At 37.6% G+C, this 13,701-nt stretch overlaps 1 protein-coding gene across 18 annotated transcripts in view; it reads left to right on the top strand.

Moving 5' to 3' along the window:
- The window catches only part of CNTN4 (contactin 4), a 958,186-nt gene that overhangs the window by 916,403 nt on the left and 28,082 nt on the right, over positions 1 to 13,701 (top strand). For all 18 annotated transcript variants that reach the window (XM_079933645.1, XM_079933652.1, XM_079933654.1 and 15 more), the window contains one exon: positions 11,169 to 11,344. In XM_079933645.1, the coding sequence (XP_079789771.1) occupies positions 11,169 to 11,344 (176 nt within the window). The remainder of the gene's footprint in view (positions 1 to 11,168; positions 11,345 to 13,701) is intronic.

Here is a 13,701-nt window from a genome sequence, read left to right on the forward strand (position 1 = left end):
TCTTAAAGAAATCAAGTGTCTAAAAGATTTCCAAAAGGGTAGTAGTTATAACCAAAATGGAGACTTGGAAACAAATACCAAATACATAGATGCCTGATATTATCTAGATGATTTTACACTGAATATATTTTATTTCATCAGGGTATTTTGTCAGGTAAAGCTGCCTAAGCCTTAAGTCAGGGCCTGGATCTTGGCTCGCTGCCAGGAAACAGTGGTGGGGTAGGGGAGAGGGAATTCTCAGGTTTAAGAACTTTTAAAGGGAATTTATTGATGGCCAGAGTGAGCAGCAAGGCCACTTAAGGAAACAAGAGCCAGGCCTGTACAATATAAGGTGGGATGCCCTATATTTTGCTCCCCCATGGGGTGTAAACAGAAAACCCTTCCCGTAACCTGTTCAGGGCTTTACAACCACACATAGGGAGGAATGTTCATGAGGAGGGAGAAACTCCCTTATAAGATGAACTTCCAAACCAAAATTAGAAGGAGTGAGGGGGGACTTCCCTGGTGGCGCAGTGGTTAAGAATGCGCCTGCCAATGCAGGGGACACGGGTTCGAGCCCTGGTCCGGGAAGATCCCACATGCCGCGGAGCAACTAAGCCCGTGCACCACAACTACTGAGCCCGCGCGCCTAGAGCCCGTGCTCTGCAACAAGGGAAGCCACCACAATGAGAAGCCCGTGCACCGCAACCAAGAGCAGTCCCTGCTTGCCACAGCCAGAGGAAAAAAAAAAAAAAAAAAGACAGTGAGGAAGTCTGCCCGCATAAGAGATAGTTGGCAAATACAACAAAGAGAAGAATTCACACTCTCAAAAGTGGCAAAAATGGAGCAATCTCAAAAGGACTTTTAACTAAGTAGTGTAGATTTCTCGAGGATGACCTTACCTACCCCATCCTTCCCTGCTTCCTACCTGACTCCCTGACAGAATGGACTTCCAAGAAGTAAGTCAGAGAAAAAGAACAAACCGGAAGCTATGCTGTTGTTTTGTTTTGATAGCTGCTGTCAAATGTAGAGCCAAATGACCTAGCAGAGAAGAATAATTAGAATATTAATCAATTTTATTCTATTTAATAATGAATTATTCTCTACAAGCTTAATTAATATTAAGGAATGCCTTGTTTTTGGCCTTAAATCTCTGTTGTGTATTTATTATTTATTTTTTTTATTGGAGTAAAATGGCTTTACAGTGTTGTGTTAGTTTCAGCTGTACAATGAAGTGAATCAGCTATATGTATACCTATATCCCCTCCTTCTTGGACCTCCCTCCCACTCCCCCCATCCCACCCATCTAGGTGGTCACAGAGCACTGAGCTGAGCTCCATGTGCTCTACAGCAGGTTCGCACTAGCTGTCTGTTTTACACATAGTAGTGTATTTATGTCAAACCTAATCTCCCAGTGTGTCCCACCCTCCCCTCCCCACACTGTGTCCACATGTCTGTTCTCTTCATCTACGTCTCTATTCCTGCCCTACAAATAGGTTCATCTGTACCATTTTTGTAGATTCCACATATATGCATTAATACAGGGTATTTGTTTTTCTCTTTCTGGCTTACTTCACTCTGTATGACATACTCCAGGTTCATCCACATCTCTACACATGACCCAATTTCATTCCTTTTTATGGCTGAGTAATATTCCATTGTAAATACATACCACATCTTCTTTATCCATTCATCTATCGTTGGACAATTTAAGTTTAAATTTTATTCTATTTAATAATGAATTATTCTCCAAAAGCTTAATTAATTTTAAGTAATGCCTTAGGTATTTTATAAATGTATTGACTTAAATTTTCACCCAGGTGTGAAATGCAGAACTCAGAGTGTTTCAATTTTAGTAAAGTGATACATTCTCTATATTCATTCTGCAGTGGAATTGCGGAGTCCTAATCCCTGGACCGCCAGGGAAGTCCCAGGAAAGCTCTTTTTTAAAGTAGAATGTCATGTAGTATATGTAGAAGAAATGATGAAGATTTGCCATTTTGCAACATCGGAGAGGTGGTTGCTTCAGGCAGGAGTCTTCAGTGGATCCTAAGGCTGGGAGGTGGAGGTTCGATGAGCATCAAAATATTGGTGTAATTTTGGAATACCTCCCCACAAAATGCTAATCAGTTGCAAGGGGGAAAATGCTAAATACAAAGTAGAGAAGCCAGGCAGATGCCAGCATGACCCGTGATTAGAGTTATCATGGTCATTGGTCAGTGTTGAGATGAGTTCACATCACATCACACAGCTCCTGATTTGACACACTTTGAAGGTACCACACAGCGTTTCAGTGTGGTTCCTGCTGAGAATACAGACCTAAATCAGGTCATGAGGAAACATCCGATAAATCCAGGTTGAGAGTCATCCTACAAGATGTAAGGTCTGTTCTCTTTAAAGCTGTCAAGGATTTGAAAGATAGGGAAAGACTGAAGAAATGTTCTAACTTGAAGGAGTCTAAAGAAGCATGACAATTAATTGCAACATTTATTCCTGGGTAAGGTCCTGGACCAAAAGATAAAGAGACATTACTGAGAAAGTTAGCAAATTTTGAATGGGACCTGAATTGCATAGTGATGATGTGCCAGGGTTGATTTCCTTATTCGGAGGATTTTGTGCTGGTTATTAAGAAAGTGTTCTTGTTTGGTGAAATACACACTGGAATGTTTAAGGGTAGCATGTCTACCCATTAGATAGCATGTCTGTAGTTGCTCTCAAAAGGTTCAGAAAAAGACTAATGATAATAAGTAAATATAAATTATAGATAATACCATATATATATTACATATCTTTATTATATATAAGAAAGAACAGGAAATAAGCAAATGCAATAAAATATTAACAGTGGAGGGGTCTGTGCGAAGGTGAGTTCTTTGTACTTTTCTGGCTACTTTTCTATAAGTTTGAAATTATTTCGAAATAAATTATTTTTTAAATAAATTACTTTTCAAATGATTTATTTTCTAAAAGCAAGAAAAAATTCTAAATGTGGCCTTGGAGGCAAAAATCAGCAATGAGCACAGACAAAGGGTCAGAGTTTGCACAGTGATTGAGCCCTTAGATAGCTACTTTTTTCTGTTCAGTAGCCAATTTAAGTCAGGATAAATAATAGGAAATACAGCACAACAGCTTCCCAATGTACAGCATGTCAAGGTTCAAGTCCCTACTTTGGTTAGTCACCAACACTACCATTTATGGGTCATCACCCAATTAATCTTTAACCTACTCTCATGAGTAGGGACAGAGCTAGGCACGGGGGTTTATAAAAGTGTAAGATGTGGTCCCCCACCCCCAGGAACTTGATTACAAGGGAGAAATGGGATATATGTCAGTGATATTCCACAACAGTGCTCAAGCTTAATGTTGAAGAAATAGAACAGACAGTTAACGCTGACAAGCTTTACACAAGGAAAGGATCGCCCGTGAGGAGAGCGGTCAGGAAAGCATTGGGAAAGCGGTTTGGATTCATACACTCTCAGGAGAAATGACAGGCTTCATCTACCCTGGCTGGCTTTCAGTGTCTCCTGACACACCCTCTCTGATGGAGCCCACTCCCACTTGAATACTTCTAGAAATAGTGATGCATGTTCTCCTGAGGCAGCCCATTTTCCTGTTGATAAGATCAGATTATTTGGAAAGTTCTCTTTTATGTAGAGCCAAACTGTGCCTCTTTGTAGGTACTGTTGCTTTCTACTTTGGGACAACACAAAATAAGCTCAATTCATCTTCTGCCTATAAACCCTTCACATATTTGCAGACCAATCTCATGTCTCCTCTTATTTCTCTCACTCCTGTCAAACATTTTCATTTTTTTTAACTGTTACAGATTTATTAGCTCCTTCACTAACCTAGGTGGACTAATCTGTCAGTGAATCCAAAGGATGTTCCTAGTAAGCTGTGGTCTCATTAATGAAGAATATAATGGGATTTTTACCTCTCTAAGATGGAATACCACATGCTATTAAATGCAGCCTAAGATTGCATTAGCTTTCTTTGGCAGCAGCATGGGCCATGTTGAGACTGGAATGCTCAAGTGTTTTCCATGTGAACTGCCAACCCAGTTTTTCCCCCAGCCTGCACCTATGTAGTTGATTTTATAAGTGTAGCTTTTTGCTTTACCCCTACTAGATCTCATCCTAAAATAAAGAATTGGTCCAGCTTGAAATCACTGAGAATTTTGAGTCTCATCTCATGGGTAGGGCATCCCTTTTTTATGTGTGTTTTATGCAAAATCGATGAAAAATAGTACATCCAGCACTGGTTTTGTTTTTATTAAAAAAAAATATGACCAACCAGAGAGCTTAAATTCATCCCTAGAGATTCTCCCTCCAGGTTGATTGTGATCATTAATCAACTGTCTTTGTTGTGGCCTTTAACGACTATTAAAAATAGTTCTCTATCCAATCCCCCTTGGTGTCATTTGAGGTGAGTTGACTGTCAGCTCTTTCACTAACTCTTGTTTTTGAAGGATCCCATTTTTTAAAGTTTCCCTACAAAATTTAATGTAAAAAAGAAGACACAACCTGACTGTGAGGCATCATCAAAACTATTACAGTTAAGAAATTCACTAACAAAAGGAGATGTATACCTCCCATGAATGAAGATAACTAAAACACACATTTTAAACACTTTCCTTGATAGGCACCAAGTGAATAGCTTGGCACTGTGAGGGAAAGGTAAAGAAATTATAAATTGAAACGGAAGGGTTGATGTAATAAAAGGCAAGCAACATCAAAATGGAATTCTTATCCCATAAACTACAGGCACTTGTTGTTACAGATAACAAAAGCCTGAAATCAGAAAGCTTTTCTTCCAACAGTGAAAGTCAGAATATAATATGACTTGAGTAATATGTTACAACTTATACATCTAATTGTTTTTTTTTTTCCTGCTCCTCAGAATTGATCAATGTTAACATCTTGGAATATGTGCAGCCAGATATCTTTTAAGAAAAATACTTGTTTTTATAAAAGTATACATGTTGTCCTTAAGCAATTTGAACAAAGCAGAAAACACAAAAATGAAAATTAAACATTAAATTTTAGCTAAAATTAATAGGAAAAGAAAGTACAGTGAACATAAAGTGTTTCTTCAATATGAGATAATTTTCTTTAAAAAAAAACCTCTAAATTTAAGAGATTACAAAAAACATTAAGATGTTAGAGTCCACATTTTTATTACATGCTTTAAATGTATGTGAGGTTTTTTTTTTAATTTTTTTTATTGAAGTATAGTTGATTTACAATGTTGTACCAGTCTCTGCTGTACAGCAAATTGACTCAGTTATACACATGTATACATTTTTGAATATTCTTTTCCATTATGGTTTATCCCAGGAGATTAGTTATAGTGTCCTGTGCTATACGGTAGGACCTTGTTGTTTATCCATTCTAAATGTAATAGTTTGCATCTACCACCCCCAAACTCCCACTCCATCCCTCTCCCTCCCCACTGCCCCTTTGCAACCACAAGTCTGTTCTCTATGTCCGTGATTCTGTTTCTGTTTTGTAGATAGGTTCATTTGTGCCATATTTTAGATTCCACATATAAGTGATATCATGTGGTATTTGTCTTTCTCTTTCTGACTTACTTCATGTAGTATGATATATACACCACACCTTCTTTGTCCACTCATGTCGATAGAGTGGAAATCGTGCTGCTATGAATATAGGGGTGCATGTATCCTTCTGAATTACAGTTTTGTCCGTGTATATGCCCAGGAGTAAGATTGTTGGATCATATGGTATTTCTAGTTTCCCGAGGAACCTGCATACTGCTCTCCATAGTGGCTGCATCAATATACATTCCCACCAACAGTGTAGGAGGGTTCCCTTTTCTCCACACCCTCTCCAGCATTTATTGTTTCTAGATTTTTTTAATGATGGCCATTCTGACTGGTGTGAGGTGATACCTTATTGTAGTTTTGATTTGCATTTCTCTAATAATTAGTGACGCTGAGCATCTTTTCATGTGCCTCTGGCCATCTGTGTGTCTTCTTTGGAGAAATGTCTGTTAAGGTCTTATGCCCATTTTTCAATCAGGTTGTTTGTTTTTCTGTTGTTGAGTTGTATGAGCTATTTGTATATTTTGGAGATTAAGCCCTTGTTGGTCACATCACTTGCAAATATTTTCTCCCATTCTGTAGTTTTTTTCATTTTTTGTGGGTTTTTTTTTTGTTGTTTGCTTTGTTTTGTTTTTGTTTTGTTTTTTATGGTTTCCTTTGCTGTGGAAAAGCTTATAAGTTTGACTAGGTCCCATTTGTTTATTTTTGTTTCTATTGCCTTGGGAGACTGACCTAAGAAAACATTGGTACAATTTATGTCAGAGAATGTTTTGCCTATGCTCTCTTCTAGTAGTTTTATGGTGTCATGTCTTATGTTTAAGTCTTTAAGCCATTTTGAGTTTATTTTTGTGCATGGTGTGAGGGTGTGTTCTAACTTCATTGATGTACATGCAGTTGTTCAACTCTTCCAGCACCACTTGTGGAAGAGACTGTCTTTATCCCATTTTATAGTCTTGCCTCCTTTGTCAAAGGTTAATTGACCGTAGGTGTGTGGGTTTATTTCTGGGCTCTCTATTCTGTTCCATTGATCTATATGTCTGTTTTTATACCAATACCACACTGTTTTGATTACTGTAGCTTTGTAGTATTGTCTGAAGTCTGAGAGAGTTATGCCTCCTGCTTTATTTTTTTCCTCAGGATTGCTTTGGCAATTCTGGGTCTTTTATGGTTCCATATAAATTTTTGGATTACTTGTTCTAGTTCTGTGCAGAATGTCATGGGTAATTTGATAGGGATCACATTAAATCTGTAGATTGCTTTGGGTAGTATTGCCATTTTAACAAAATTAATTCTTCCAATCCAAAAGCATGGGATATCTTTCCATTTCTTTGATTCCTCTTTAATTTCCTTCATTAATGTTTTATAGTTCTCAGCATATAAGTCTTTCACCTCCTTGGTCAGGTTTCTTCTTAGGCATTTTTTTGATATGATTTTAAAAGGTATTGTTTTTTACATTCCCTTTCTGATATTTCATTGTTAATGTAAGAAATTATGCATCTAGTTGTTGACCTAATCATTAACAGAGTGCTTAATAATTAAATCTCCCTTCCATGGTTGTTTTGACCTTTAGAACAAAGCATAGTTTACTTTCTGACCTCTTGATATTATAGAAAACACTATAAAGCATAAAAGAATTTTTTTTACTCTAGGAAGGTTAAGCACTTGGTAAATATATACATATATATATATATATTTATATTTATATTTTGAGCATCAATCCTCTGGAGTTCTAAATTTATCATTCTCTGTGGGATGAACCAACCACAAGCTAGAAAGTTTAGGAGTGTTGTTGCTCCTATTTATTGTTGCTATTTAATTACATCCAAACCCAGACATCAATTCACATCTTGAGTTCTAATTGCTTTTGAGAGGTCTGTGCACAGAACAATAGCTGGAGTGACTCTTCAGAACAGAAGTTGTAAATATAGGTTCTTCCTGATCTTAATGAATTAAAACCAAAGGAGGGGAGACAGTTTTGTTTTGAAGAAGCCATCTGTTTATTTGTGTACAGTGTTTGTATTCAAATTTCAAGAAATTCATCAAGTATAAAGCATCAGAATTCATAACACAGAAAACAGGAGTACTGAACAAGCATACAATTTGAGAAAACCAAGTAGCTAATGAGGTTTTGAACCTCTTTAGTTTAATCTTCTCTAGTGCCAAGGAGAACTCTCTGGTGTGTACAGTGCTTGTCTTCCTTTGCATTGATTCTTGGTACTTCAGGGCTCAAAATGTGAATTGGTGACAAGTGCTAAGGTAGTGAATTAGCAGCTGTCAGCTCAGCAACTGTGCCAGCATAATCCTTGATTTAGAGCACTTCTCTGGTCCTTGGTTAACAGGCAACTGAGTTCACCAGTAATAAAATCTGTCCCAGATAGCTACACGTGCATAAACGGATGAACATTTATTTAGGAAACAAATGTCAATTAAAAATGTCAGCCAGAATTGTATATGACTCTAGGCTTTAGGGTAGGTGCCAACTGCAAGACATTTTTAAGGACCTGAACCTGGACATTTGACTCTGCACTCATCAGTGTGATGTGTAAGCTTATAGCTAGAGCCGGCATTTTAGGCATAAAATCATCACTTCTTTTTACCTGTCTAAGGCAGTAACTTGATTACTCTTGCAGTGAAGCCCTCTGAAACCATCTTCACCCCCTGGCCTTCTTTGACTTTCTTCTGCATTTACATATCCTCAGCTGACTACACGTAATCAAGAGTGCAAATTGCTATATTATGCCCTTAGCCTTGTTGCATGGATGATTTGTGAATGGATATCATGTTTTCAGCTAAATGAAGGGAGTCAGCTTAGCACAATAGATAATTCCTCAACCACCCTTAGGTATCAGTTTCCCTCATCTGTTAAATAGCCGATAATACTACGTATTTGTTGAGAATAAATGAAACAATCCTTGTCAAGCGTGTAACATGGTATCTGGAATGTGAGGGGCTCGATTAGTTTTTACAAATAAGTTTTTTCTATCTTTCTTGGTACTAGGGCACTGTTATCCTTATAACACCTAATGAGTGCTTGGTAGATAGATCAACAAATGAATGAAGGTACATTAAAATGAAAATCTAAATTGTGAAATCAGTGGACAGCTATTTAAAATAGAATAAGGTGACATCTTGCCAAATACAAACCACAGACATATATCATTTTGTCCAGGAATTATATGTTCCAATCTTCATTTTTATAGGTGAAAATTTAAATTAAAAAATGATAAATGACATGTTAAGTCAAATGGAGCTATTCCTAGATTTTCTGCTTAGCATTATACTAAGGTGATTGGCTCTCAACTCCTTCGCTCATTTAAAAAAATCTCAGTCTGTATCTTTTCCTGTGGGTCAGTTAACCAATGGAGTATATTTTGATTATGTGACTTGCAAAAAGCCTCAGGTTTTGAAACAAACACTTTTGTCTCCCATTACCTCTTAGCTAGGAGTACGTGTTTTTCACTTCTCATTTCATGGACATCATTCGTTCAGCAGTGACTAAAAGCACACCAGTCCACGCATCATGAGCTTTACCTACTTTCAGAAAACAGCAAAAGTATGTCCCTCCACTAGATTATAATCTATTTATGGACACAGACTTTCCTTTTTTAACAACCTGAGATGTTTGCTTTCCACAGTTGGATAAAAGGGTAGAAAAACTGTTTTAAATACTCTCTTTAAAGAGGAAATTTTAGTGGGTGGGTTGTTGGAAAAAAAGACCAATCAAAAGTCTTCTATGAGACTCCATTACAAAATTTTCAGCTGAGATTTTAATCTAAGAGCTACGTTCAGTAAATGTTTATGTGCCACACAGAGTGTGAAACACAACCCTGTGAATGTTGAAGGGGATTAACCATTGCTTTTATATTGTTTTTGTTTGCTTTTGATTTGTCTTCTTTATTATGGTTTGTTTGGTTGGTTTTGTTTGACTTGGTTTAGTACAGAGAAATTTCTGGAATATGGCTGAATTCATCATTTTATTCCTTAGGCACTTATATGACCTTTTTATTTAACTCAAATTGCTTTTCACCATTTTATTCTCTGACACCATTTATGAAAGCCAATTTCAGTGAGAAATAAGAGACTACCTATGTGTGAATATAGTTTTAGAGTTTATAGAGTTTATAAACTATCTTGGCTAAGCAAGTCCTTTCTGTTCCCAATTAAAACTGTAATGTAAAGGGTGAATTTTAAAATGAATTAGTAGTCCTTATTTTAAAGAAAGAATATGTGGGGCTTCCCTGGTGGCGCAGTGCTTGAGAGTCTGCCTGCTGATGCAGGGGACCACGGGTTCGTGCCCCGGTCCGGGAAGATCCCACATGCCGCGGAGCGGCTGCGTCCGTGAGCCACGGCCGCTGAGCCTGCGCGTCCGGAGCCTGTTGCTCCGCAGCGGGAGAGGCCACAACAGTAAGAGGCCCGCGTGCCGCAAAAAAAAAAAAAAAAAAAAAGTAATACATGAGTAAAGTCAGAGAAAGACAAATATTATTATATCATTGATATGTGGAATCTAAAAAAAATGATACAAATGAACTTATTTACAAAGCAGAAAGACTCACAGACATAGAAAACAATCTTATGGTTACCGAAGGGGAAGGCGGGAGCTACGTTAGGAGTTTGGGAGGAACTGATACACACTACTGTGTATATAAAATAAACAAGGACCTACTGTATAGCACAGGGAACTATATTCCATATCTTGTAATAACCTATAGTGGAAAAGAATCTGAAAAAGAATGTGTATATATGTATAGCTGAATCACTTTGCTGTACAGCAGAAACTCACACAACATTGTAAATCAACTATTGTTCAATAAAAAAGTTATATATACATATAATTTTGTCAGTGATGTTCATTACAGCATTATTTATAATTATAATAAAATTTGCTAAAATGTTTACTAGTTTCAAAGTGATTGAAACTATTAACAGCATATTATGCAGATTATAAAAATATGTGGATAAAGGTATAAGCCTATATTAAGTAGAGAAAAAAGGAAAATCACATGTGTAGCATGTTTACAATAATGCAAAACAAGACAACTGAAAAATTATGAATCCAAAAGACAGGAGGAAATTATACTAAAATGAAAATAGGGGTTTTATCTGGACAGTCAGAAACTAAGTAGGATTTTGTTTTGTTTTGTTTTGGTCCCTCCTTTCAAATGCCCTGAGTTTTCTAAATTCCCTATACTAAACATGTATCACTTTTATAATAGAAAAAAACCCCAACAAACTTCAAATTAACATGGATTTTCCTGTTTGCACTCAGCTGTAGTATTGCTTTCTAGTGAAACTGGGGAGATCTAAAAACCTTTTTGAAGAGATAATTTCAGAGCAGTCTGCCAGCAGTAGGCCCTTCCATAAGTGTCTTAAGAGAGCTAACCCCAGTGCTCCCCAGCTGAGTTCTGCTGCTCTGTGAAGGTTCACATAATAAGTGTTTTCATCTTTTCATATTAAAAATGACCTCCTGGCCCGACTCTGAGCTTCCCAGATGACTAAGGTTTGCCGGGCACAGACTAAGACAAAATAAAGCAAAACTCCTTAGTATTGCATCCTGCACTTGGATTCTACATTTTATTTCCACACCAGCTCACAGGCTTTGTTGTTTTGCTTTGTTTTCACTCTCCAGATCCAACAAGGGTAATGGTACCCCCTTCCAGTATGGATGTCACTGTTGGAGAAAGTATCGTTCTGCCATGCCAGGTAACCCACGATCACTCGCTAAACATCGTGTTTACTTGGTCATTTAATGGACACCTGATAGACTTTGACAAAGACGGGGACCACTTTGAAAGAGTCGGAGGGGTAAGTATTAATATCAAACTATCCCCAGGAAATGCAGTCAGCAACTAAAGGTCTCAAAACTGACTCAGATGAGTCGTTTAGACTAACTTTTGTTCAAACACCTTATTTCCAAAAACTCTTGGTTAATATCTGCTCCTTTTTGAGTGATGATTGCAGGCCTGCTCATTGAGCCACCTATAGGCCATGCCTTTTCTTAATCCTCATAATCCTTAACCCTATAGGTTAGTTATTCATTACTGTGTATGAATGAGAAAACTGAGGCTAATGGGAGCTATGTGGCTTACCTGGCCCTCACTGCTATTAAGTTGCAGAAATCAGCTTCAAACTTCAAATCCCAAGTTCTCTGCCCCATACTGTACCATATGCCATTGAACCTGATGAAGAAAATAGCTTAAGGACAGTTTACTGAGATGCTTTTAGGCTGCTGTTTAAACACCCTTTGGCTCTTGTAGAAGACTTATCATTGTGAGGTTAGGGCTCTCTTTCTTGAATCTGAAAGTCTGATCAGATTATTTAATATCTCCAGATAATTTGAATTCTAATCGTTGAATTTTCAAAATGCCTTACTTTCCATAAAATACACATAGCATCATTGAACTCTTACACCAAGAAGAGGTTAACTCTGGAAACAGTTTGAATCTATCACAATCATTCTCAAAAATAATTTTTCTGCCCTTGGGACTTCCCTGAAGGTCCAGTGGTTAAGACTTTACCATCTAATGCAGGGGGTGCGGGTTCAATCCCTGGTCGGGAAGCTAAGATCCCACATGCTTCACGGCCAAAAAAACCAAAACATAAAAAAAAACAGAAGCAATATTGTAAAAAATTCAATAAAGACTTTAAAAATGGTCCACATCAAAAAAATCTTTAAAAAAAATTGTTCTGCCCTAACATAGCCCTACTCTCCTATTAGCAATGAAGATTCGGGGGATGGGGGATAAATTGGGAGATTGGGATTGACATATACACACTACTATACGTAAAGTAGATAACTGATAAGGACCTATTGAATAGCACAGGGAACTCTACTCAATACTCTGTAATGACCTGTATGGGAAGAGAATCTGAAAAAGAGTGGATATATGTATGTATAACTGATTCACTTTGCTGTACACCTGAAACTAACACAACATTGTAAATCAACTGTAGTCCAATAAAAATTAAAAAAAAAAACAGGTTCATTCTGGCTGCTATTATCATGGAGGAGTCCAATCAAAGACAGCAGAATATAAGCATGAGTCTGTGTTGAAAAGCCCTCCCATCCCTCATGCTCCCACAGGAATCGGATTTACTCACCTCATCTTACCCCCATCCGTTATGTTGGGAATAAACGGGCTAAGGCTTACAGATTATCTGTATGATATGTGGAGGGCCTATGTTCCTCTCAAAGATAATGCTATTCCTCTATTTACATTCTCGCTGCCTTTGTCAAACAGTACCTCTCCGCTGAATTACAGAACACCAAAAATGATCTGAGTAACTATTTTCTCAACTCTCCCAAGGATCGTATACAACTGGTACCATTTTAGATGCATGAGACAGAAGTTAATTCATTACATCAGTGGATGACTCGAGTCATTAGTAATTCTCTCTTGGAGTCCTGGTTGAGGAAGGCTGGATGAAATTGCCATTATTAACCATTCTGAACCACTTAGATATGGTTCAGCCTAATAACTTTGCCCAAGTGAGAGTGATATTAACTACTTCACAAAGGCATTGAGGATGTTAAATACCTGCAGGTCTAGAAAACTACATAGCCCAATGCCTACCACAAAAGAAGTATGTGAGAAACATTAACGGTTGTATTCATTGAAGGAGGGTAACATTAATTCTAATAACATGAGCATATATACTGAGAAAACCTTCATAGATTAAGCAGAATATTTGTTTTCAGACTAAAATAAATGTCTTGGGCATAAGAGATAATAAAAAATAAAAATATTATCTCTCAGAATGGCACGGGCACCAACCAATCAGAACAGATGCTTGGGCAATCAAAATAGATGTCCTGCCAATCAGACAGATATGCACTTCATGCTGGACGGGCTGCATGTCAGCCAGGGCTGAGGCACAGATGGAGATACTCGTGATGGAGTCAAGCACTAGTGACCACCTTTTGTCGAGAGCTCTGTCCATGGAATCACTCTCATTAGCCTTTTGTATGGGAAGTGTTTGTCTCTTTTGTGATACCAGTACTAGCACCAATCAACCATTGCTAAGAAGTAACTGCAAAATGTGGGACAGTGCTACAAATTGTGAGAGCTAAGTGTATTAGCCACCAGGATCATAAGTGTCTATAGGGTTAGCGCTGGATAACAGAAGAGGTAAGGAAGCAATTCTGAAGTCAAGCCCATTTC

Source organism: Stenella coeruleoalba (assembly GCF_951394435.1).
Source record: "Stenella coeruleoalba genome assembly, chromosome: 10".
Classification (NCBI taxonomy): Eukaryota; Metazoa; Chordata; class Mammalia; order Artiodactyla; family Delphinidae; genus Stenella; species Stenella coeruleoalba.